At 40.6% G+C, this 25,620-nt stretch overlaps 1 protein-coding gene and 2 long non-coding RNA genes across 3 annotated transcripts in view; 2 read left to right on the top strand and 1 right to left on the bottom strand.

The window, feature by feature from the left end:
• foxj3 (forkhead box J3) overlaps positions 1 to 21,958 on the top strand; it is a 107,643-nt gene extending 85,685 nt beyond the window's left edge. Inside the window, exons 6-12 of the mRNA XM_019892406.1 lie at positions 4,132 to 4,260; positions 10,005 to 10,176; positions 16,995 to 17,411; positions 19,315 to 19,416; positions 19,501 to 19,692; positions 20,435 to 20,533; positions 20,855 to 21,958. Of these exons, the coding sequence (XP_019747965.1) occupies positions 4,132 to 4,260; positions 10,005 to 10,176; positions 16,995 to 17,411; positions 19,315 to 19,416; positions 19,501 to 19,692; positions 20,435 to 20,533; positions 20,855 to 20,967 (1,224 nt within the window). The 3' untranslated portion in view covers positions 20,968 to 21,958. The remainder of the gene's footprint in view (positions 1 to 4,131; positions 4,261 to 10,004; positions 10,177 to 16,994; positions 17,412 to 19,314; positions 19,417 to 19,500; positions 19,693 to 20,434; positions 20,534 to 20,854) is intronic.
• Positions 1,140 to 23,738, bottom strand: LOC109529193 (uncharacterized). Its single transcript, XR_002170798.1, has 2 exons — positions 23,631 to 23,738; positions 1,140 to 3,107 (listed from the first exon to the last, which is right to left on the bottom strand). It is a non-coding gene; the product is annotated as an uncharacterized LOC109529193 (long non-coding RNA).
• A 67-nt stretch (positions 23,739 to 23,805) lies between these two features.
• Positions 23,806 to 25,620, top strand: LOC109529192 (uncharacterized). Its single transcript, XR_002170797.1, has 2 exons — positions 23,806 to 23,884; positions 24,200 to 25,620. It is a non-coding gene; the product is annotated as an uncharacterized LOC109529192 (long non-coding RNA).

The raw sequence follows: 25,620 nt of genomic DNA, 5'->3' as shown, positions 1-25,620 counted from the left end.
ACCAGTCGGCCAGGTGAGGCCAGTTGAGCGGCAAAATAAAGAATTAAAATCTCCAAGAAAGCATCTTTATTTAATCTAACGCAGAACATTTGACTTTTTACTGCAGTAGGAGCAGAAGATGACTATCTTTTCCTTGTAATCCGCCGGATGTTGTTGCGCCGCCTTCGTCCTTGCCCGGATGTATAGATGGCGCACCAAAGCACCATGGATTAGTTGATTTTGAATTCCCTCGTGGCTGTTGGATTCCCATGGTCCTAACTGATTGCTTGCAGTTTAAACTATGGCTCGTGAGCGTGTCTCTTCAGAGTTGCCATTTTGTTGTTTTGCACAATGCACCTACTGGGGGTGTGCCTTTCACGCCCACCCTTCCCACTTTAACGTCTGCATGCTCTTCTCAGTTACGTCAGCGTTTAATCTATACAAGCAACGTGTCGGCACAACATCAGTCTGTCAAGCGGACCACTCATCATCAAGCGGACTCTTACCGGGCGGCACGGTTTTGCTCACGCCCAAAATATCAGGAAAACTGAAATGGTGAAAAATTGTTTAATGGTATACTTTGAAGCTCCACAGTTGATTACTGCATAGTTCCGCGTATTTCAACAGTTATCTTCAAACTTAGTACTGTATGTCATGTATTTAAAAACAAATCTCTCAATTCACGTTACTGTTACAATTTTGTCATATATATAATATAATTTGAAATCATCACAAATTGCATTACTTATTAAAATGCTTGTTTTAAGACCAGTTTTTGCAGTTAATAGCAGGTGGAAATGGGCAACAAAAAACATCTTTTGAGGATTCATTTATTTTGTTCCCGCCAGCATGATAAAGGATGCAGTAGACATGGACTTGCGCTATGTAAAAACCTTCTTTCTTACCGTCTCAACACTGTAAACACGCGCCAGGCAGGCCACGCCTCTTTCGGCACAATGTGCCAAACCACAGGAATTCCCTGTCTGTGCCCCCCCCCCCCACCCCCCTTTCTATTCCAGTCGCTGTCCCTCATTCCCGCCTTCGTGGACAAACCAATGGCAGCCGCGGAAGGCACCAGCGAGAATCTCTATTCTTTTCCGCGGGCCGTCATGCATTCCACTCCCTCTTTTTTATTTTGTGTGTGTGCGTGTGCGCGTGCGTGTGTGTGTGTGTGTGTGTGTGTGTGTGCGTGTGTGTCTTTCTTTCACAAAGACTCACATTTTTCTCGTCCACTGAAGTGGTCGTCAGCATTGGCATGAACGTGATGAAGCTGTGGCACAGAGGTGTGATGATGAAGGCTTGGAAGTCTGTTTGGCCTTTTCTTCCCCGTTCCTCTTTGCGCTGTCCTTGCAGTCCAAAGACACCTAGTTCAGCTTTGATTTCCCAATGTCTCATGCTCTCGATCCAAAATAATTTTTGAACAAAACTTATTACACTACTGAGAGGGGAAGTAAGATCTGTTTGCTTGCGAGCAAAAACAGGGTGTACACATTTCAATAACTGAGCCAAATTTGAGCATTTTTCATTTTCAGATGTCATTAAAAGATTATTTTGAGTGATTATACTTTGGTTAACGAAATGATGAGAGTGAATTTTTTTTTTTTACTTGATCTTGCCTTGAAATGCTCAAGCCCTGACAGTCGGAAATGGTCATATCAGGTTACATGCATGCTTTTACTCGGGCCAAATTTGACAATTTCTCCCCCTCTTCACATCAAATTTAGCATGGACCCAATCCTTGAACATCCGTAAAAGATTTTCCAGAGTGATTACCCTATGATGTGATAAGAGTCATCTTTTCTCTTTTTTTGTGGTTGCAAAATAGCCAGGACCAACATTTGTAAATGTTTAAAATGGAATACATGCATACTAACAATCAGGTTGAATTTGAGCTTTTTTTTTTTCAACCCAAAGTGACCAAAGTGTGCGAATTGCCCGATCATCAGATTTTCCTGGGTGACCACCCTGTGGAGTGTGAAGAGTAATTTTTCCAATAGTCCGGCCGAATTGTAACATTTTTCAGATCAGTTATTAGTATGCCCCTGAATGATTATACTGTGGTGTAGGGTGTGTGAATACATTTGTCTTCCCCGACTGTCTCAAGAAACCAGTCATCGTAATACCTCATTTGAAGCGGGGTACACACATACCGATAATTGGAAGGAATTTCAGCAACACGCATACCCATCACTGGAATGAATTTCAGCAATTCAACAATCGTAAATCGTGTTTAAAGGGGTTTCCCAACGTAGCGATAATCAGATTGAATACTGTATTCTCCTGCCTCTCACAGGTCAGTCTTGGTAGTGCGAAATTTGGTTTGGGGGAGGAGACTATCACACTATGGTTGTGTGCCTGCTGATGTTAGCGTCGTGGAAGCGCTTGCGCAAGCTCGCATGTGCCTCCGTGTCATCCTTTTTTCATGCAGAAATGTGCGCGCCACATGTATGCGAGTCCATGTTGCGTTCTCTGGGGGTCTGCCTAAAACCACAAAGCGGCAAGGTATTAAAATAATCACACTTTACGGGTGAGCAGCGTAAAAATAGATTGCGGCGGGCGACTTTTATGACTTCACTGTGCATAACATTTATGTTTCTGTGGCACCCTGTTTTTGATTAGCATGGCGAGGCTGATTTTCATCGAGTTCCCCTTCACGCTAATGAACACGGGATCCGAGCCCACACTGAGCGAAGGGAGGCTACAGTCCCCTAATGAGCTCCTCTCTCTTTCCTCCTCTCCCTCTGTTCCTTGAACCTTGTTGGGTTTTGCGTCTAAGCTTGATCTCTCTTCCTTTTTTTTTTTTTCTCCCCCATCATGATTTTTCTATTCACCAGCGAGCATATTAAAAGCGTATAATGATGGGGCTGGCCTGCTTTCTAACCAGTATTGTGGTCAGCCCGGCCAATCTGTTGCCTCTTCCTTTGTGGCCTCCGTGGCTTGACGAGAAGACAAGAGAGGCTTCAGTGTAGCGCCAGCCCAGGCTGCTCGCCTCCAGGCTACAGCCTCTGCTGCCCCATTGTGTCCAGCACAGGGCCCGCTCTGTTATGCTGGCTGATGAGCAGAACCCACCATGCTGCTCTTGGTCATGGGTGGACACGCGTGCAACGCACACACACAAACACACACACCTACGCACACTAATCCAAAGGAACGTCGTCGGTGCATTGATGCCATTCCTTTCTCACACCAGTTAAGCCCAGTCACTATTTTCCGGATACTTTCAAACTCAATATGCGTGTCTTTCTTAATCCAGTGGAACCGCTGATGTTGAACACAATTTGGTCCAATTTTGTGCAGATTTCAAAAGACATTTTCTCATCAGTGTAGAGAGACAATGGAGCCCTGAGATTCGAGTTGAATTCCTTCTGTGAACATGCTTGTAACTCAACACACCTCAGTTTTGTTCAATAAATGAATGGGAATGCCATTTATACATTCCTGCCTCCCTAAAAACACAAACAATTTTTTTTAATTTGGAAAAAAAAAAGCATTATGCAATTGTTTTACCTATATGTGTAATGTATTAGTGTATGTTTTTAATGTGTCATAACTTTGGGAATGTTTGTGTGGAAGAGACTAATGCTTTCACGCCAACTGCGATCCAGTCATGTCACAATGACCGTCACGCCTAATGACCGAGTTTTTACAACTTTTGAGGCATGGTTTACGCACGACTGCGCATGAGTTTGAGTTCAAGTTTGTTGGAGGATGATTAAGATTGTCCTGCTGAAGTGCTTCGGCTGGTTGCTGCTGCTCTCATGGAAAAGGTCAGCGTCAGCGACGACTCCGAAAATCCTTTGTTGGCTGTCTCAAACGAATTCGCGGTCGGTGAGCAGATGCAGCTGACATCGCCACCAACATGACCTTTACTGATGGGAATGTCTCAGTTGTCTCGAGACTGCATCCAACTAGAACCACTCCTCTTTCACACACACACACACACACGCACACGCACGCACACACGCACACAGAGAAAAGTGAGAAAGTACTCTGCTATTTTGACATTGTCACACGCACGCACACGCACACACCAGATTATCCCGGTGCGCTTCACACCAATCATCATTGGAATGCACCATAAGCAAGAATTGAAATGACAATGTCATTTGTGTGTACCAAAGCTCACGTGTTTGTGCGAATGTGTGTTTCAAGGTGGCACTCTACAACACGGACCAGGAAGGGAGCGACAGTCCGAGAAGCAGCCTTAATAACAGCCTCTCCGATCAGAGCCAGGCCTCCGTCAATCTCAACAGTGTGGGCAGCGTGCACAGCTACACCCCGGTAAGATGGGGCTGCACTGTTTTCTCTTTTTTTTTTTTGTTTTTTTGTTTTATTAAGGAGCCAGGAATGACTTGATCCAAAATACGGTTGACTGGAGTGGATAAATGAATGCCAATCCTGGCAGGGGCACATCGACCTTTAAATAATAAGCAGTTGCTGCAGCGAAAAGAGGAACAATAGCTGTGACTTTTGTGATGTTCACCGACACACACTAAAACATGTTTCCCTGCTTTAGCATTTTTTTCTCACTCAAATGTCCGAAAATTACTGTAAATATTATTTGTTGGATTGTGTCACTTTGCCAATCTAGCCAAATTAGATGAACACAAATGACAGTTACACTTTAAAAAAATAGCCTATTTTCATTCAACACAGCCAGCATGGTTTAAAAAGTTCCTTTTAAATTGTGTTGGGATGGATGTGTGATTCACGACGCCATTTTCGATATATTATGTTGCCAAAAATACATTTGTTTGGGGTTTTTTTTCTGATGCTTTTCTGTTCTTGGCAAATTTAAGTATCACAAATAAAAATTATGAATTTTTTTAAATAGCGTGTATTCATTCAACATAAAAAAATAAATGGCACAAAATGTCAAAATGATTTTTAAGAACTTGCCTGTAGGATGTATGCAACAGAGTCCTGGTTCAGTTATGAGTTTTGAAGACTTCGTCAGACTGCACTATTCACCCTTTTAAAAGCAACACAATGAAGTGAGGTGCTTTGGAAACCTGCTGTGCGTATACATATTTTATTTCATGATAATAATGAGGGATTAGGGGGACTCAGCACATTGCAAAAAATAACCTACTTTGTCCCAGTGGGAAGGGTGTAATTTGCAAGCTGCATAATCTCCCCCCACCCCCTATGTTTTTTTTTTTGTTGTTGTTGTTGTTTTTTTTTTTAATTCAACTTCATTCTCATTCTGTATGCAGCAGCCGACTTGTATTGTTTCCTGACAAACTAATGCAGCCTTGAGTAGCTATGAAAGTCACACAGAAAAATCGATACAAAGCTAATAATCTCCTTTTTGATTGTAACTGTCAGAGAGCTACTCAATTAACAATGTTGATTCTCACAGTTTCCATCCATTTTGAGGTGGTCATACATGTGAGTTTCGTGAAAAGAAAATCACTGCCTACCTTCGTCGAGACCTGACGCGGAGGCCTGGGACGCACTTTTGCAGCATGTTAACTATAGCAGCTCACGCATACCGTTTTAAAATGCTTCTCTCGGCCCTCCAGATTCCCATTCTTTGCCAATGCCCTCGTTGAATTGTACATGAAACAAACTCTGACTGAGAATAAGAACAATAAAAGATTTAGCACAACAGCTCTGATCGCAAGCTGCAATTGCAGACTGCTGACCACTAACAACTTAGGTTAAAGGTGACCTGCTTTTTTAATGTAATTTTTTAAAAATACTTTTTTGTGAAAGTGAGACTAATAGAATGCAGTGTGCACTAACACAAGAACATATAATATTAGTTACACGCACACAGACACAAACGTTTTGGGTGGGGTTTTTTTTCCCCCTCTACACCCTGCGAGCTACCGGTCGGTCGCGATCGATGTATTGGGCACCCTTGCTCAAGGTCATATTGTTGTCCAATGGTATTGAACCAGATGACAAGAAGAATTATTACTTGTGTTCATTCGGTATTGTGTGTATATTTTGAAGGCAGGTGTAGATGGTAGTTTGTTGCCATTTTGTCGTCCTACAAGTAGGGTAGATATTGTGTAAAGTTTCATAAAGTTGACAGTAAATTTTTGGTAGTGAATGTGGATTTCTCCAGACAAACGTTCTCCAGACATTCGGCAACAGTTTTAACGTTTTTTGTCCAGGGGCATTGCAATATCATTGAGGCTTTTTTACCTCCACGTCACTGGAGGGACAGCGCATCTGAAGCTTTCTCATTCCTCAAATCGTAGCAAAGAGAGGGCCACCTGGGGACAGTTTGTTACAGACATACAGAAAAACAGGGAGATAGTCATCAGTAACTCACAGCATGATTAGTCATTTTTTTGCATTAGATAAATAATATATGCTTTCGATTATTGTTACATTATCTTTCTACATTGGTTGCTCCATCATTTGTGTTCAAATATCTTTTGCTTGAAGCATGACAACACTGTTATGCCATTTGTTAGCCCATCTATGGTGTTAACCATCATGGGGTAGTCGACTTCAAGGCCACGTTACGAAGTCCACGTTACGTAGTTGTTTTGAATACACAACATGACATCTTAAACTTGATCGCAGAAGCCTGAGAAAGGTCTTCCATTGCCTTAAACCTGCAGATACCCTGGTCACACGCTCTTTGATCCACTGCAGTGGCTTAGAAATCCAAATGAAACTGTAGCGTTCACGGAGCGTGGACGCTATCCCACATTTCATCTGATCAGGACGCCTCGGGAGGATGCGTTCAAAGAAGCCGGAGGTGGAGAGAGCGTTTCGGGGTGGACACGCTCCTCAGCTCTGAGCTCAGGAAGCGCGTAAAGGCAAAGGGAGTGATTGTACCCGCACGCTTCTGGATGGCAGACAAAGAGACTGCTCTCCCTCTGATGCCCTCCCACCAGAGATGCCCCATCTCTTTGGTGTGGTCCTCCCATGTTCCTTCGCTCCAGGCGCTGGCCATCGATCGGCTTAGCCTGATGGATGTGCTCGCTGGCTGTCTCGCGCGCTCTTGCAGAAAACACTCCAGTTTTATTATCACCTCTTATCCGAGGCACAGCAGGAGGAAGGTGTTAGCATAATGCACTGTGTTTATATATACTACATACACAGCACCTAGCTTCTAATAAATTGTTTTTTTTCTCAATACTAGAGGATCAAAAAAATGACAGACAGCCTACCTTTAATTAAACTGCATTTATCCAGTGGGGGTGGGGGATTACATTAAGAAATAATTTAACATCAAAACCTGTGTGCCACAATTATTAGCACTCCTGCGGTCCTATTTTGGTTTACTGGTGCCCGTGTCCTCGGCGTAAATCTAGACTAGCGTGTTTGGGGCCGTGTTGTACTTCTCTGGGCATTGCAGGTCATGGAGCTGCCTCGCCACCAACTCATCTGACAATTTGGTAACAGAAAGTAGTCTGCACTCACAATGGGCGCATCGTCATTTTGGTGCCGGGGCTATGGCCTAGTTCAGCGTGTTTTGGTATACACGCTATGCCTCGTTGGGCGGTAATGCCTCTCCCACCAGCGTATCTGCAGATTTGGTTACCAAAGGTCGACTACATTTTAGAAGTAGGCCTAACTTGTGGTGCAGGTGGTGTGAGGCAATTTTGGCGCTCCGCAGATGTGTGTGGTTGATGTCATCGGATTTCATTCGTAACCCTTGTGCTGCAATTTCTACGATGTTTGTAACACATGGGTTACCCCATATGTTACAATTTCTACAATTTTTGTAGATTTTTGCGTATTGTCATCTTTAAATCAAAGACACAGCATAAAAAGTGTGTGATATGAAATATTCCAATTCATGTTTTATTTATATAGATTTATATTTATGTTTTGGTCATAGCACAATACCGCTTTTATTGTCCATAGAGGGCAAAAATACAAAGAAAAAAATAAGAACTATATGTGTATGTATAGCACTGATGCCACTGAACATGTCGAGTGGTTGAAAGTGAAATAAATATTCAGGAATAATACTTTTACAGTTTTTGTAAAATTGTATGTTGCGTTATATCAACTTATTTAGATCGACTGCAGCACATGGGTTTTAAATATGACACCAGCATGGACAGTCCCTGGTGGAATTGTTGGGTCGCACACAGACGCACGATCGGATGAGCAAGTTGGTCTCCAATTGCCCATGTCCAATGTATGGTGGACTACATCATCCGCAAGGGAAGATCTTGCAGTTCACATGCCAATCTTATACACGGATCCCAGCGACTATTTGTTTATCCACATGGCACTGAAGGATGCCGCTTGGATTGCCCGTGAATTGGCAGCATGAAACCCTGATCGGAATACCCCGAAGATATACAGTAGATGTTTGTATGCGACCGCAAGTCTAGCACTAGTCCGTAGTGGACACAAATCAAGTTTCACTTTGTTTTTTCACAGCACAATCCCTTAGATTCAAACTTGTGGCTAGTGGGAATGCCACTCGCCGTTTTCCGTCCAGCATCTAACACTCAAGTGCCCGGACGAAAGGGCGGCTCATTTGTACAAGCTCTTGTTATTGATTTTCTTTTAAATACATTTTGTTCAGCCACCTGAGCATTGGATGAAGTGTCGATGACAATCAACTTCATGATGTTGCCTGTGGGTGTGAGGCAAGGTGTCAAGAATTAACCTGTTACATCATAAATATACTGGGCCAGTGCCGGTTCTAGCAGGGCCAACGCGTGTTGTTGAGCCACCACCCAAAAAAGGCTTAATGTCAGAACCCGTGTTAGTGTAAAAGCACTGAGGGAAAACCTGGGGGTATGACAGATATGTGAATTTATTTTTTTATTTTTAAGAAATCACACTAAATTGTACGAACACAAATATGTAAAATCTGTAAGATGTCAATCGTTACATTATATTTGAAGGTACAGCTGCAAATGATGTGAAAGATGTAAAGTGAAATCAAATTTTATGAAGCGGGTCCAGATAACACATGCCATGTTTCAAGTTTTTTAAGGTCATTGAAATTCATCAATTGTATTTATTTGTTAATTATGCAATCAGATCAGTGCGCAGAACATATAATAAGAAAATATATTTTACAGTCCTTCTTATCAAGCAATTTCTATACTGCAATTGCACCAATTAGGTGGAATGACCCTTAAGTGTAATTAATGCATTTTATTTGAACCATTATTGAAGCTCAGTTTTGGTATGGTCCAGTCATCTTACATGTTCTCCGTGAACCAGGAAGTGGCCTGCTTATACGGCACTATACAATATCCAATATTCAAATGTGTATTGGCTCCAGACCAGTGGTTCTTAACCTTTTTAGAGGTACTGAACCCAGCTAGTTCATATGCACGTTCACCGAACCCTTCATTAGTGAAAAGTAAATATATACATTGATATACATTTCAAATTCAAGATATTAAAAAAAACGCATTGGTTAAAAACAGAAAAAGGTAAACATTTCAAGAGATAAGTATACGTTTTTTTTTTAACGTACTATCACGACAGTCACACATTGACGACGAAGCAAACAAAATTTCCCACAGCATTGATTGGACAAGAAATGTAATGTGATCATCGGCAGCCAGTGATGGCCAAGTAGGCGTGTCATAACTAATTAACATGTTGTGTCGCCTGTATTTTACCCTCCATGGCAGAGGCTCCGATGAACCCCTGAGACTGATTCACTGAACCTCTAGGGTTCGATCGAACCCAGGTTAAGAACCACTGCTCCAGACAGTAGCAAACGCTCTGAAGTTTCCAACTTATTTTTCATTTGCTTATATTACAAATATTTCATGATATATTCCACTGCTGCTTTTGGGGCTTCAATGACCAGATAAGTGCAGTGAGTATCTCTGAGAAATCGTTTGTGTAATTCATGAGCGTGTTTCATCATTGCATTGAGACGCTCGTCGGCACCGTACACAAATTCCTCTGCGTACTGCGCACCATCCACCAGTGAAACTTTAGCTTAGTTTGTTGTTTACTTTCGCAAATGAATAGTTGGGTGTGACCTTAGGCGGGGATTGATGAGGATTCACAGTGGCATGTTTTTGACTTTTTTCCTTAACTTTATAATTGTCCTTGCTGCCCACCAGGTGACCAGTCATCCCGAACCCGTGTCCCAGTCTCTGAGCCTCCAGCAGCCCCAGTCCCAGTACAACATGCCCGACAGAGACAAGCAGCTCATGTTCTCTGAATTTGAAGATCTCAGTGCCTCCTTCCGCAGCCTTTACAAGACCGTTTTTGAGCAGTCCTTCAGCCAGCAAGGTAACTGGCATTTCAACACCTCTTTCCGTCAAAGTCAGCAGGATGTTGTTCAGTAGTCACAAATGTTGGTCCTTTCAATATTTATGATTACAAATCCTCACAGATGCACATGGTCAGGTTTGGGTTCATGGAGATATTGTGTCACATACTATAAGAGCAATAAGACATTTTTCATTATTATTTTCTAAATACATAATTTATGGATGTCACTGAGTTGTGTAGGCGTTCCTAATGAAAAGCCCGCTGAGTGTTCCTTCGCGTAAATGTCATCACACCGGAGAGCTTTTTTTGGGGTAGATTGATCTTTCAAACGGCACATTTGGACTGAGGATATCAAGTAAATAACACGCTGTTTGACTTTAGTTTGTCATTCCCTTCAATGTACTCACAGGCAAATTGAAATGTACATTCTTGTGGATATAGCCTGGTTAAAATGTTCAAAGTTATACAATGTTCCCCCGTGGTTATCGACAACCCACCTTCCCCCCTAAAAGGTTTATTTTATATAGATGCCACATAATAGCGGCAAAGCACACTTTTGTCAAAGTGAAGCTCCTCAACTTATTTCAACTATTATCTTGGCACCAAACTATGACTAAAACCAAAATAACAAGGATGCTTGTACCTTGGTGCACACAATGCTGTACAACCGCAACGAGGAAGCTGCGAATAATCTTTCATAGGTGAGATTGTTTATTTGTCTCTTTTAATCAATCATTCTTTTTTATAGCACATGATGTAATGTCAGCAATAGCAAAAAAGGAAACCTTGGGAAAGTTGTTTTACAAAAGAGCAAGCTGTAACTTATTTTCAGTATTCATGCATTGCCTTTGATGGGAACATTTCCCCAACTGACACTGTTAGTATAATATGTCTGGCCGGGCAGTACCATCTACATGCAAATGACGTTGCAGCGAGCACACAAACCACTAGAGCTGTTAGCACAAGCCGTCTCCAGGACAAGTTTGAAGCAAACCAAACTTGATCAAAGGACTGACGTCTGACAAACACACCGATTCACTCGCCAAGTAGTTGCCGTGGAATGTAGACTACTACTGATGAGAAAACGTTAGAAAACGTAATACAGATGGAAACGTGACAGAGCCTAAGTTTTCAACTGCCGTGCATAACCATTGAAAGCCAGTAAGTACTGTTCTGAAAAAAATGGCACTTCAACTTTAGGTCTGCTCAGTTCGAGCCACAGATGTTTTTAAACTGTTTTGTATTGAAATGCAATTAAATGCATATTTTTTTTCAGATTACAAATATTCACATCAGTGTCTTTGCTTTTACATTTAAATGAAAAAAAAGTTTCATTTTAGGCCAAATAATGATTGCTGGAGTCTATCCTAGCTGACTTGGGGGCAGTAGGCAGGGTACACCCTGAACTGGTTGCCAGCCAATCGCAGGGTACACATCGACAAATGTCAATGTATATTTTTTACAAATGCACGATAACTCTCTGTCAAAATTCATTCGCATGCCTCGTAACATTTTTAATTGAGGCAAATGAAAAAGCCACAATTAAAGAACTTGTGCTTCATTTTTGTCAAATTGCACGAAAAGCCTGCTGGCATCTGTTTCTCGTCAGCATTGAAATATTTTCCCCATGCAGGCCGTGTTTCATCCGGGAAGCGTGTCCAATCCCCCTTGTAATTCCGTTGTGTTGAGCTTCATCTGTCACCATGATGGAGACATGTTCTACTGTAATATGTAGCAGCAGAGTGTGTGGATATGTGGATGTGGAGCATGGCTTTCAAAAAAAAAAAAAAAAAAGACCGGCGGAAGAGTCCCACTAGTACAAAATGCAGTTTTGCTCCTAATCTGATTGACTGATAAACAAAGAGCATTTGACAAGCGGGTTATGAGCAAAGTCGTCTGAGCTTTCTGTGCATAACCTACTTTTCACCAATCAAATGCATTTCATGCTTTTCAAAGAGCTCTTCTCCCTTTAATCTATCATCTGTGTTTCATTAAGGTTGCTACCTTTTTTGTTTGTGTACATGCGCATCCAACCCCTCATCAGACAAGCTCCAGCAATTAAAAAGCATAAATAATCTAGTTGGAGAATTTCACACATGGGCCGCCGTGTCGATAGCGAGCTAATTCGCCAGCTTTGATAATAGGTAATGAGCTGGCATTGTTATTCTGCCGCTGCGTTTAATTGCTTTCTGTACTTCCCCATTTGGACAATGGTGGTTCTGATAAGAGAGATGCACCTTTGGCAACTCTGCAGTAGGTGTTTGCGTGACGATTGCGAAAGCCTGAAGAGCACTTCACAGACAAGGTTTCGATGCACATATGGAAGAGGATGGAATATAACCCGAGAAATTTCCAGTTTTTGAAAAATACACCAAGTGGTATAAACAAATATTTGGAAAAATATTTGTTTGTCAGGTTGTTTTGTTAAACTCCGGATTTGATCTCTATTTGTTGGTTTGCGCTGTACTGCGGTATCATGACTTCCGTGACCAAGCTCATCAATCTGTTTTCCCCCAATGAAATACCTTTAATCCACTTCATACCCCCCAAAACACCAACATTTTATGTTTTTAATATAGGAGAATAGCACCGTATTATATAAAAACTTAATACAATATCAATAGAAACTTTTTTTTCCCACGCAACGTATCTGTTATTTGCTGAAAAATTCAACATTTGTTGTTCATGTGCTCACCCTCCAAAAGTCTAATTTAAAAAACATTTAAATGTATTCAGATTGGTGCAGAACTGCAATAAATTATGCAGACAGTGGTTTCTTATAATTTGACCCTATCATAAATACTATATATCGAACTCAACTCAAAACACCGTTTTAGCAATGTGTAACCAGTGTTCCCCCATGTATTCACGACTCACGGATTTACTTATAAATGAATTATGTAATTTATTTCTTGGAGGGGGGGGGGGTCGGGGCTATCCACCATTTTTTAAAAAGTTTTTTATTTATTTATTGTGCTCAGGTTTGTTATTGTGCCTATAAGATAGTGGCAGAGGACTAATTTTATCTAAATGAAGATCCTCAACTCACTTCATAGTTCCTTGGCACTAAGATACCACCAGATGGTGCCAATGCAACACTGTTGTTGTTTTGTGTGTGTGTGTGTGTGTGTGTGTGTGTGTGTGTGTGTGTGTGTGTGTGTGTGTGTGTGTGTGTGTGTGAGAGAGAGAGAGAGAGAGAGAGAGAGAGAGAGAGAGAGAGAGAGAGAGAGAGACTCGTGAATCCCGCATGCTGAGCCACTGTGTGAGTCAAAAGAAAGGCAGCTGGACCGTCTCAAGCGTGTAGCCACTTCAACACGGGAGCCATATCCCATTAGTGTAATAGTACTGTAAAGTTTGCTTTCTCCGGTCTGAATCAGTTGTGGAGTTTGCAAACAATGTGCTCCCACAGGGTTGTTTATGTAAAACAACTTTAATCTTTTGTTTCTTTTTTGGAAAGTGCAGAATCAATAGTTTCCCTTTTTGGGAGGGGAGTGGCGTTATTGAAGGATGGAGATAAGTGCCAATGTAGCATTTTGTGCCATTAGAAAGTACAGTGATGAATTGTGAGTTTAATCCATTCCCTGACTGTGCTTGTATTGTTTCAATAATTTTAGTTTGAATTTCTGTCACGCTTTCTCCTTCAATGCACATTGTGCTGCTCATTCTGGTATGTGCACCTACCTTTATAGGATGGATATACAGTACTGGAGAGTCAGCTCCTCTCTTGGCTTCTCAGTACAGCATTAATGTTAGTTATTCTTTGCAAAGCATAAATAATATATGCCTGTGAGTGTTGTTATATTGCACCAAGAATTTTAAACTAGTTATGCCATTTGTCACACAACAAATCAGTTGACATTGTTTCCGTCTCTTCGAGGTCACGAGGATTTAAACAGGAAGGTTTGCTGTGGGATCTACTGATTAAAACAGCACAAATAAACACAAAATTCTACAATCTATGAACCTAGAAGGCTATAATAGTGCAGAAAACATTAGTCATGTTCATTTTAAAAAGGTGACTCAAGATTGTCTTTCACACAAACTGTATATTGAACATTTATAACAATGACAGCTGCAAACATGTAAATGAGTGTTTCTCAAACATTTTCGACCAAGTCAAAGAAAATACTTAGTTCTCCAAGTAACGGCAACATTAAAATGTAGCAGGTTTGTGTGTGCATCAAAAAAAAGGCAGAGACTTCATTCCTAACACGAGTATGAAATATTATTGTAATCTGCTGTAACATGATGCAGGGTTTGACCATTAGGATTGCACTTAAATATAGGGAGGCAAAAAACCAGTCCTTAAAATGTATTGCAAGTAAATTAAATAAAAATTGGACCTAAATAAATGTTTCAGAACACACGGTATAAATGTTTAAATGCAAATTTATTGTACTGCACTAACACATTAAATACAACGGAACTGTAGTTTACAAATGTGTGTACTGTTATGGATTGGATATTTTAAAACAGACACATTTTGAACTTCTAATTCATTGATTCGTTGCATACCACTGGAGGATGCCCACAGACCACGAGTGGCACACTTGGAGGCTCACTGCGCTAAACTAATGTTTTCATGAAGTTAACAATCTGACCTGTTAACAAGCCAAAAGTTGACATGGTGGGAGAAACTTAATAGCACCTGACTTGATCCTGTTAGCTGCCGATGCAATCGCGAATGTTGTTGCGCTGCTGAAGCACACGCTGCATCGCAGAATACAAAAGAATCGTCTTTACCCGAGGTATTCCGTTTGAGGCATCAAGGAACACTTTGGATTTTATTTTGTAGTAATGAAGCTGGTTAGGGAAAATGTATCACAGTAAAAGTACACATTTACTTTTTTTATTTTATTGTATTTTTTTAATGTGGAGTACAAATGAAAGTTGCCTGAAATATTAATAACAAAGTAAATTACAGCTTGATGAAAATCTACTTGCACGTCCTTGATGAGCTTTACCAGCGCCACTAGAACAAAGGCTGGCCATGGTGCAGCTTATTAAATGTGATTTCCTGCTTTTCCCTATCCTTCTGCGATGCTATCTTTGGACTGCCGTGTGTCCGGTGACCACGGGAGTAATACGAGGACATCACAGCGTCTGGGAAATGCGTGTGTTTTGCGTCATTTGTCACCATTTTCGGTTATTTTATTGACAGAACGCTTATTCTGCTGTCAGTCACCGCAGAGCCAGATCAAATTGTTTTTCATGCTCGATTCATTTGCCAGGGAGAATGTGCCATCCCTATCTCCAACATTAGGTGTGTACTGTGTATACAAGTGCAATTTTCTGTGTCAATGCAAAAAGAGGGTAATGTGTCATTAGGTTTTGCTACAAAATATGCTAAATGTCTTGGTGCCAATTTGCTATAAAATGTCAATAGTTTCATGTTCCCACCGAATTTGTACAAAATACTTCCATCAAGTCAATTGTTCTCATGAAACTTTGCTCCATTTATGTAAAGAAAGGTTTTATCTACCCCTCAGATTTTTCAGTCAGAATGTAAAAAATGTATTTAAAGTTTCCATTACATTTTTCAACAAAAATGTTTATTGTTTCCAATGAATTTTGCTCTGACATATTCACAAAATGTTCTCATAAAATATGCTACATAATGTTCAAAATATGTTATTGTTCCCATCAAAATTGCCTTCAAAACAGTTGTGTTAGTAGTTAGTTCATAATTGTGTGGGTGTGTAGTTGTGAGCGACATTATGGTTTCATGCCTAGGAACAGTACCACAGATGCATTATTTACCTTGACGGTGTTGATGGAGAAGTACAGAGAAGGTCAGAAAGAGCGACATTGCGTCATTGATCAAGAGAAAGCCCATGACAGCGTACCCAGTGAGGAATGGTGAGACTACATGAGGAACTCTCGTGTGGCAAAGAAGTATCTCCGAATAATGCAAAACATTTATGAGGGCAGCAGAACAATGCAAAGGTGTCCTGTAGGTGTGAGAGAGGAGTTGAAGGAGGAGGTGGAACTGTGTAACATTTATTCGTAATGTCTGTAGTACACAGGTCTCAAATCAAGTGCAGCAATTTAAATGATATAAAATATTAAAGCAATTAAATGACATAATACAATAAATATATGATGATAAATAAACAAAAACAACCCACGGTACAACTGCATCAAGGATCCGCTCTCAGCCCCTTCCACTTTGCAGGAGTGATGGATAGGCTCACAAATTAGGTTAGACTGGAATCCCCATGGACTATGATGTCCGCGGATGATATTGTGATCTGTAGTGAAAACAGGGAGTAGGTGGAGGAACATTTAAAATAGTTGAGGCATGCACTGGAAATGAAAGGAATTAAAATTAGCCAAAGTAAAACAGAATACATGTACATGAATGGGGGGGGGGGGCGGATGAAGAGTGAGGTTACAGGGAGAAGAGATATTGAGGATGGATGGACTTTAAATACTTGGAGTCAACAGTCCAGAGCAATGGTGAGTGTGATAAGGAGGTGAAGAACTGGATCCAAGCAGGTTGGAAACAGGTGAAGGAAAGTGTCTGATGTGTTATGCGAGTCTCTGCTGGGATGAAGGGAAAATTTAAAGACATTGGTGATGTTGTGCAGCTGAGAGACAATGGCACTGAAGAGACAACATGACACAGAGCAAGAGGTGGTGGAAATGAAGATGTTGAGGCTCTCAATAGGTTAGATGTTGAATAAGAAATGCAGTCCAGAAATAAGGTGGTCTCTTGGTTGCGAGTGATTTTATTGACCTTCACGTTTCTGAATCCACAGTGCAGCGTAGCTGGCATATTTGTGTAATAAATGGCCATAATTGTCAATAATGGCGCTGTGTGTTTTGCTTTCTAGGTCTGATGGGAATACCATCAGACGCATCGCAGCAGAGCCACACGTCCTGCTCCTATCAGCACTCCCCCGGCGGCGCCATCAGCACGCAGAACAACATGTCCAACAACCAGCCCAACAGCCACTCCAACAACAGCGGCCAGGTGCCCCTCTCCCACCCGGCGCAAGCCCACCCCGGACACGGCTCCCCGCACGCACAGCACCTCCCACAGCACGCCGGCCCGCACAACCAGCACCCGCAACACGGCCAACACCCGCAGCACGGCCAGCACCCGCAACAGCACCCGTCCCACGGCCAGCACCCGCAGCAGCACACGCCACATCCCGTCCAACACGCGCAGCACGGCCAACACCCTCCGCAGCATCAGAGCCTCTCCCACCAGCCGCATCCGGCCCAGCAGCAGATGGCCTGCAATCCAGGTAACCTGGCCTGAAACCTGCGCCTTGTTTCTCTTCGCCCCATTCATCACGCACGCACAGACCAGAGGAGGTTGCTAAAATCTATTTTACATCTCATTTGTAGTCCCTAAGCGTGGAGAAGCTGTTCTAGGAGCGAAACAATAAATCATAGCGTTATTTATTATCTGAGGGGAGAACAAAGACAAGAAGCAGCCTTGTTGAGGGTTTTGCACAGTGGACTGGCGCCTCCTTATGGACACTTTGTCCACTTATATCCATCATAAACGTACAGACTGTATATTTATTAACCTCAGGCTGTTTTCATGAGCTGCACGCTTATTAAGGCATGTGTCACTTGGAAAGGTCGAACATTCCAATTAAATATTTCTAAAATAAATAAATAAGAAATATCCCCCAGAAATGTTTAATGCTCAGTTCACATTTTATCAAAATCTCAGGGAGTTGTTTAATTTTTTTCCCCATTTAATTATGCTTTAAAAATCTCGAATGAAAATCTTAAATGCTCACAATATATTTTGCTATCAGAATTACCAAAGGTAAAAAATTTATGTTAAATCTTCACAAATGTTTATTACTCAGAAGACATTGCTCTCCAAAGCCCCCCAAAAATGTTTACATTTCCCTTAAAATATTACCGGTACTGTCAAAGTCTCTCACCCAAAATATTTATTTACATTCAATTTTTATGTCAAAATCTTAGAAAATGTCAGACCATAAAATTGTGCCATAAAAATGATCGTGAAAATTGTTTGTTTTCTATTAGAATTTTTCACAAAATCTCCCCCAAATTTCTGTTTGATTAAATTTTACAATACAATACATCCTGATTTATATCGCGCTTTCACAACACAGTGAATTTAGCCATTAAACTTTGCTTCCAAAATGTCTCCCCAAAATGCTTATTATTCTTAAGTGTTGGAATAAAACTGTCTGGAGCTTCGATGTTAGTTACATAAATTTAATATAACAGTAATCTGTCACTTAATATGGGATCACATTATATTGTAATGCCTTAGATTAAGATATTTTAAGTATAAAATATTGCATCAATTATTAAACGATGGATCATAACTAAATGACAAAAATCAATGTGTTTGGCTCTCTGTTCTCATTTTATCATGCTGCCATATTCAATCTTTTATATTCTGCTGTTGATCATTTTATCAAAATCTCAGGGAGTTGTTTAATTTTTTTCCCCATTTAATTATGCTTTAAAAATCTCGAATGAAAATCTTAAATGCTCACAATATATTTTGCTATCAGAATTACCAAAGGTAAAAAATTTATGTTAAATCTTCACAAATGTTTATTACTCAGAAGACATTGCTCTCCAAAGCCCCCCAAAAATGTTTACATTTCCCTTAAAATATTACCGGTACTGTCAAAGTCTCTCACCCAAAATATTTATTTACATTCAATTTTTATGTCAAAATCTTAGAAAATGTCAGACCATAAAATTGTGCCATAAAAATGATCGTGAAAATTGTTTGTTTTCTATTAGAATTTTTCACAAAATCTCCCCCAAATTTCTGTTTGATTAAATTTTACAATACAATACATCCTGATTTATATCGCGCTTTCACAACACAGTGAATTTAGCCATTAAACTTTGCTTCCAAAATGTCTCCCCAAAATGCTTATTATTCTTAAGTGTTGGAATAAAACTGTCTGGAGCTTCGATGTTAGTTACATAAATTTAATATAACAGTAATCTGTCACTTAATATGGGATCACATTATATTGTAATGCCTTAGATTAAGATATTTTAAGTATAAAATATTGCATCAATTATTAAACGATGGATCATAACTAAATGACAAAAATCAATGTGTTTGGCTCTCTGTTCTCATTTTATCATGCTGCCATATTCAATCTTTTATATTCTGCTGTTGATGTTTTGCAGGTTTACTCTCTGACTGGTACCCCAATCTGGATGCACTGAAAGAAACCTGCCGCATTGCGAGCAGCTATAATTGGGCAGATGTGGACCTGTCACCTTTCCAAGGTGGACTCTTTAGTTTCATTGGTGTAAAATGTCCAAGACGGGACTGTGGCTTGAGTGACCTTTTTTTCCCTTTTGCCTGCTCAGGATTACGAGAGAGTATGAGGCAGGCCGAGTTGAACAACTGGTCGTTGGAGCCCACACAGATTGCCGACCTATGCTCGTCCATCAACCAGTTCTTCGCCCGCACTGGCGTCATCCCCCCGCAGGGGACGGTGCAGCCGGCCGTCTGCCACGCGCCCATGCATCCAAACAAACCCAGCCAGCACCTGGGCACAGGTTTGACACCCGACACCTGTCTTGTGCCAACAGTAGTTACCGCACTTACTTGTGTTCTACCGCTTGTGTCATTTGTACACATGTGGATGCCACTTTATAATAAGGGACATTTTGCTACTAAAGCTGCACGATGCTTGCTTGCCAAATAGTGAGGTTAAATTAAAATGCGCTGTTTTGCTTTTGGTCAAATTAATATAGTTAATAAGGAATGCAACACTAAACGTACCTTTTTGCAGTTACAAATGAGAGTAAATTCAATAAGTGGACTGTTCAAGTTTGACCACATTTGTACACAATGGATATAAAAAGTCTGCACACCCCTGTGTAAATGCCAGATTTTTGTGATATAAAAACAGAGACCAATTAAGATAAATCGTTTTGAAATTTATAACCTGTACAACTCAGTTGAATTGTAATATTGTAATCTTTCAAGAGGCAGCAGTAAAAATTAACAAATATGGTTGCACACTGTCGTACAGCTAGGATGTGCCTGTGTTCAAAAATTGACCAATCATTCAAACTTACGTTCAACGCTAGTCAGCACACATCTGCCACCATTTACGATGACTGACTCCAAATAAAGTTCAGCTGTTCTCATAGGCTTCATTATTGGTGTAGTCTTTCAGCTTCCAATGTATCTTCTTTTCTTCCACCATGACATGGTGCAATATGCTTGGGATTCGAAGCTTTCATTAGCAAAAAAAAAACAAATGTCGTTTGCTATGCTTGTCTGTCTCGTCAGGAAATCTCTACATGGACTCCAGACAGAGCATGTCTATGATGGGGCCCCCGGGGTATCCCCACATGCCCCCCATGAGCAGCGCAGGACCCACTATGACTGGTAAGACTTAAGACAGGATTCAAAACTTGCCTCCAGTCTTCCTGTGGGGAGTTTGCATCCTCCTATATTCCAAAAACATGCACGATTGGTTCATTGAAAAGTCACAAATTTTCATCGATCTGAATGTGAGTGCTTTGTAGTGTATCTGTGCCCTGCAATTGGCTTGTGAGCGGTCGAAGGTGCACCCAGATTGTCGCCCAAAAGTCAGCTGGTTGGAGGTTCCATCTTAGTCGCACCTCAACTGAGTAAAAATGCTACAGAAAATGGATGGATTGAAAGATAAACAACTGTATTTGTTGATGTTATTTGCTTACTCCCCAGGACACCATGCTCAGATGAACCAGCAGCACATGATGCCGAGCAGAAACTTCCAGATGCATCGCATGCCAGCCGATGACATCCAGGATGATTTTGACTGGGACTCCATTGTGTAGCCTCCTCTGATATATATATATCTATATTTTTTTTAATTTTGCAAACAAAAGGAGCGGAGAGCGAGAAGAGGAGGTGGTAGCCAGAGGAAATCAGGCTGGGCTAAAAAAGGCCATGGGAGGGCGAGGAGATGGAGGAAGAGGAACACCACCCCCCACACATAACCCCCTACTCCCCTTCTTGGTGGGTGGACATTAGACGGGCTGCCCTGAAACAGTTTTACAGAACCAGAAAAAGACAATCATATTAGTGGGACAAGTCTCCAGCCCGCCCCTCCCACCATCCTAAGCAAGGGCCTTTCAAAAACCCCGAGCCACACCCACTGCCCCCAACCGTTTAGCCCCCGCTTTTAGCCAAGCCACTCCACCACTGTTCTGTGATTTGAGCTTGTGATTCTTCTTCTCGTGTTGGCCTCATTTGCCTCGTGTATGAATTTAGCTCTTTTTTTTTTCCTAATCTTTTTATTGTTTTCTAAAAGAAACGCTGGCTGCCTCTGTGAGTCATGTGACTGTGCTCGACGGTGGAAGAGGGCCCCCATGTGGCTGGCGTCAAAGTTTGGATTATGCTAGCTAATGTTTTGAACAGGGTTTAAAAAAAAAAAGTCTTCAAGGCCTATCATTAACAATGTAAAACCAGAGAATGAAAACCAATCAGTGTGATCATACAAAGGAGTGTTTGGGCCACATTGAAAGGGAAAAAGAGTAAGATTGCAGGTAAAAAGTAAGCCTAATATTGTGAAGCTGTATTTTGTATTTTAATTTAACTCAATATGATGAGTGTGAAGCAGCAAGATACCAAATGTTAGTTTTGTGTTCAAAGGTGTAGACACATCCAAGTCCATGTCATTCTGTCCATCAATACTCGTTTAGGGCAGTGTTTCCCAACCTTCATTGAGCTAATACGCATATTTACAAAATGTCAGAAAAAAGTATGTCAACAATCTGAAATATTGATGATCTCATCTCAATTTATTCACAGTTTTACTTATTCAGTGTAAAAACTGGGCCAGTTTAGTATAACACAAGTGTGTGTGGTCTATAAATAGTAGCATGTGGACACACTAATTAATAGTGGAAGAGCATTTCATTGTTTAGCCTATCACTATATGTCACTGGCATAGATAGATGAACAAAGATGCATTACTTATCGTCAAGAACTAAATATTTAGGACCAATTCAGTAAAATTTGATAATGTCTCGCTCTCACCGTGGTTGGGAATCACAGCTTTAGGGATGGGCATAGTCTTTGATACATTGATGTTTAACAACTGATGGTTGATTAGTTGTGTCTGAAAGCGATGGAGGCAAAATGGAGTGCACTTCCTAGATGCAGTTCACAGAAATGCTGTCAGTTATCATCTACATCCACGTCGACACGTTCCTTAATATTTTCTGCCATTTGGATTTTTTATCAGTTATTAATAGAAGGCTAATTTTTCCGAGAGGTGATCAAGGAAATGCCCATCCCTAATTCCTTTTTATATCTAACAGCCTATTGATCATTAAAGGGCGTCAATTCTGAGAACCAGCACCCTAAAAGTGAAAAGCTTCACATCTGTAAAATTAAAACAGAATCCTCTCATAAAATATTATGACACGTTCTCAAGAGGAAAATGCTAGTCTAGCTAGCATTAGCCTGGAGAAACTACTAGTTAGCTTAAAGTACTCCACTGCCTCCCCTTAAGATTTCATTCATTCATTCATTTTCCGAACCGCTTGAACCACACTAGGGTCGCGGGGGTGCTGGAGCCTATCCCGGCTGTCTTCGGGCAGTAGGCGGGGGACACCTTGAATCGGTTGCCAGCCAATCGCAGGGCACCCCTTAAGATTTCATTTAGATTAAAGCTGCTACTGCACTTCCTTTGAGCACAACATCCATCCATTCACAGCGGAGCGAACGAGACAATGACAAATGACTACGCTTTATGCTAAGCTAAGCAAATACACTAAGATCATTTCCTCGGTTAGGATTAGTTTTCGATCATGTGATTAATATTTTTTTTGTCCTCCACGTTGAAGGTTGAGATCTGGAGGATAAGCTAGCCGACTGAATCATTTTTGATCAATTTTTTTTTTTTCTCTGTCTAATTGGAATCAGTTAATATCAACCTTGTTGTCATTGGAGATGCGGTATGTCTAACTGGCATACTAAAACTATTCGTGCAGCAAGGTTGTTTTCTACATAGATCTATGTTTCAATTAATTTTAATAAAATCCATAGATTACTGTGCATGTATGTATCATGCAATTTCTAACATTGCCAAACAGTAAAGCTTACCTTCAACAAACCGTTGACAACAAACACAGATGTATGGATATCTGTCTGCTGTGTGAAAACAATTTATAACTGAAACCGAACTGAACTTAAATTGGACTTAAAAAAATACAAATACATCATGGTAACATGATACACAGTTTGATTGTGTGATTGTTTCATGTACCACTAGAGGGAGCCTCTGCACTAATAATGGTACTCGTACCACACAGAATCACTGGTTCAGGGGGTTAATTAGGTTTAAAATTCGGCCAACGGCTTGCACTTAGATTCCTTGTCAGACAGCTAAAAATGTTAACTCTGATTAATGATCAATAGGCTCTATACTTGCCCTTTAAACGTGTCACTTTGACTTGTTTTTATATATATATATATATATATATATATATACATATAAAAATATGATTTTTCAACGCTATTTTGGGGGCGCAGGTTATGATGATAATTTATATTTGAGGTTTTGATGGAAGAACAACAGATTTTTGCGGAAATGCACACAAAAGAAAACAGGGTGACTGGAAGTTCTGGAAACTTCCATATTGGATGGGAGCTAAAACAACAACACATTCAATTTCTCATACCCTTGGTCATAAATATCATGTAAACAACAACAACACAAGCAGGTTTATGTCATACTCTGCATCCGTTTTCATGAAATCTGACGTTGAAGTTGTGTCCGGCTCTTGTGCAAGGGATGGCCATTTGACTTCCTTGATTGCCTACAATGAATTTGTAATATTTGAGAAATGGTTTTAATTGGATGTGAACAATCAGTGAATTCTGAATTCCTTTTTTCATGACGCTGTTGTATCGAACAGACTAATGCTGCCCAGACGAGTCAGTTCCCAGAGCTGACGTAATGTTGTCCTTTGCACGTCAAATGAGTTTCAACCCAGTAGTGAAAATTCCATTTTGCCTCAATATCAACAATCAGTTCCACACAATCGACGGAATTCTTAGTGATCAATCAATCGACTAATCGATGATTATGCGCATGCTTAATTTGTCTTCCCCTCACAGAGGCTGGTGACTCGAGCACCTTTCCCATGATTCCACATCTGGGGATTGAGCAATCCATCCCAGGGGATGCCATTCGACCTCCGTTTTACATTTAAACAAAAACACAACCATTTGCCATAGAAATTAATGGATTTGTAATTATTCTGGTCCAGAGTGAAACTAACTGAGCACCAAGATGATTTATTCATTGTTTGGAAACATTTGTCCCAACATGCTGACCTATTCCTTTAAAAAACCCTGTAAAGTGAATTCAGAGATTTGCTACTAAATGCATTCTTCATTTTTTAATACAGTTGTTGAAAACATGTGCAAAGACTGAACTGAGAACTGTGAAAAGATCGTAGTAGATTTAACGTTAAACAGTTTTGCGCTATTTTGGGTTCCCTCTTTTTATTATTATTATTATTATTTTCTTTTTTTTTTTTTGAGTGGAGAAAACACATTTGAGGCATCTGGCATAATTCATTCCTCCCCACAATGTCGCAGTTGTGACGTACAGCGAGCTGGGTTCACAATTGTCTGCTGTTGTGGCCGCTTTAGAGCGCCTCATTGTCAGCCATGAGTGTCATGTCGCGGAGATAAAGACAAAAGAGTGAGGAACGGGGATTTTCTTCATTTTAAAAAATTATTATTGTTTTTTATACTTGACAGACAGCGCCTGGACAGGTTTTGCCGCTTTAGAGCTCTCTATTGTCACGCAGATATATTTTCACAGCTCAAACATGGAGTAATGTGTAGACGTAAGAAGGTGCTAGGCAAAATAGCCTCCGTTTTTCCAGGACGTAGTAGAAGTATTTGATTAACAGTTGAGGGGGGGTGGGTGGCACGCCCACAACATTCGAGACCAGACATTGGCTTAATTTTTCATGATTTAGAAGCCTCATTTAATATACTTGCCCCTTTCATTTAAATTTGGCAAAGTCATGAACACAATTCTCTGTGATGTGTCAAATTCAGAACACATTTTCACTTTACAGGGACTTTAAGACATACAGTCTTGCCATTTAAGGTAAGGTTTTATGACAATCATTTTTAATAGTGCTGAGTGTGCAAAACAAGAATTAAAAAAAATAAACAGATGAGCACTTAACTAACTCTCCAGATTGATTTTGGAGCTCACCTTCCCATAGCGGATGTCACTTTGCCTTCTTTTGACAGACAGCACACTTGAGTTTAGAGCCAATAGTGACGTAGTGCACTCCAATTTGCCCCAATCGCTTCTAAGACTCAACTAATCAATTCAATTGATTGCCTACGCCCATCCTTCTTGTAAAATTTTATTGAGGTAAAATTTGTTTCACTTCTTCCAGGTGAAGATTGAAAACAATATTTGAAATGTGGCTTGAAAAAAAGGGACAAAG

The sequence above is a fragment of the Hippocampus comes genome, unplaced genomic scaffold, assembly GCF_001891065.2.
Source record: "Hippocampus comes isolate QL1 unplaced genomic scaffold, H_comes_QL1_v1.1 scaffold137, whole genome shotgun sequence".
Taxonomy (NCBI): domain Eukaryota; kingdom Metazoa; phylum Chordata; class Actinopteri; order Syngnathiformes; family Syngnathidae; genus Hippocampus; species Hippocampus comes.
Note: the sequence above shows the minus strand (reverse complement) of the source record. Positions and strands in the feature narration are given on the sequence as shown.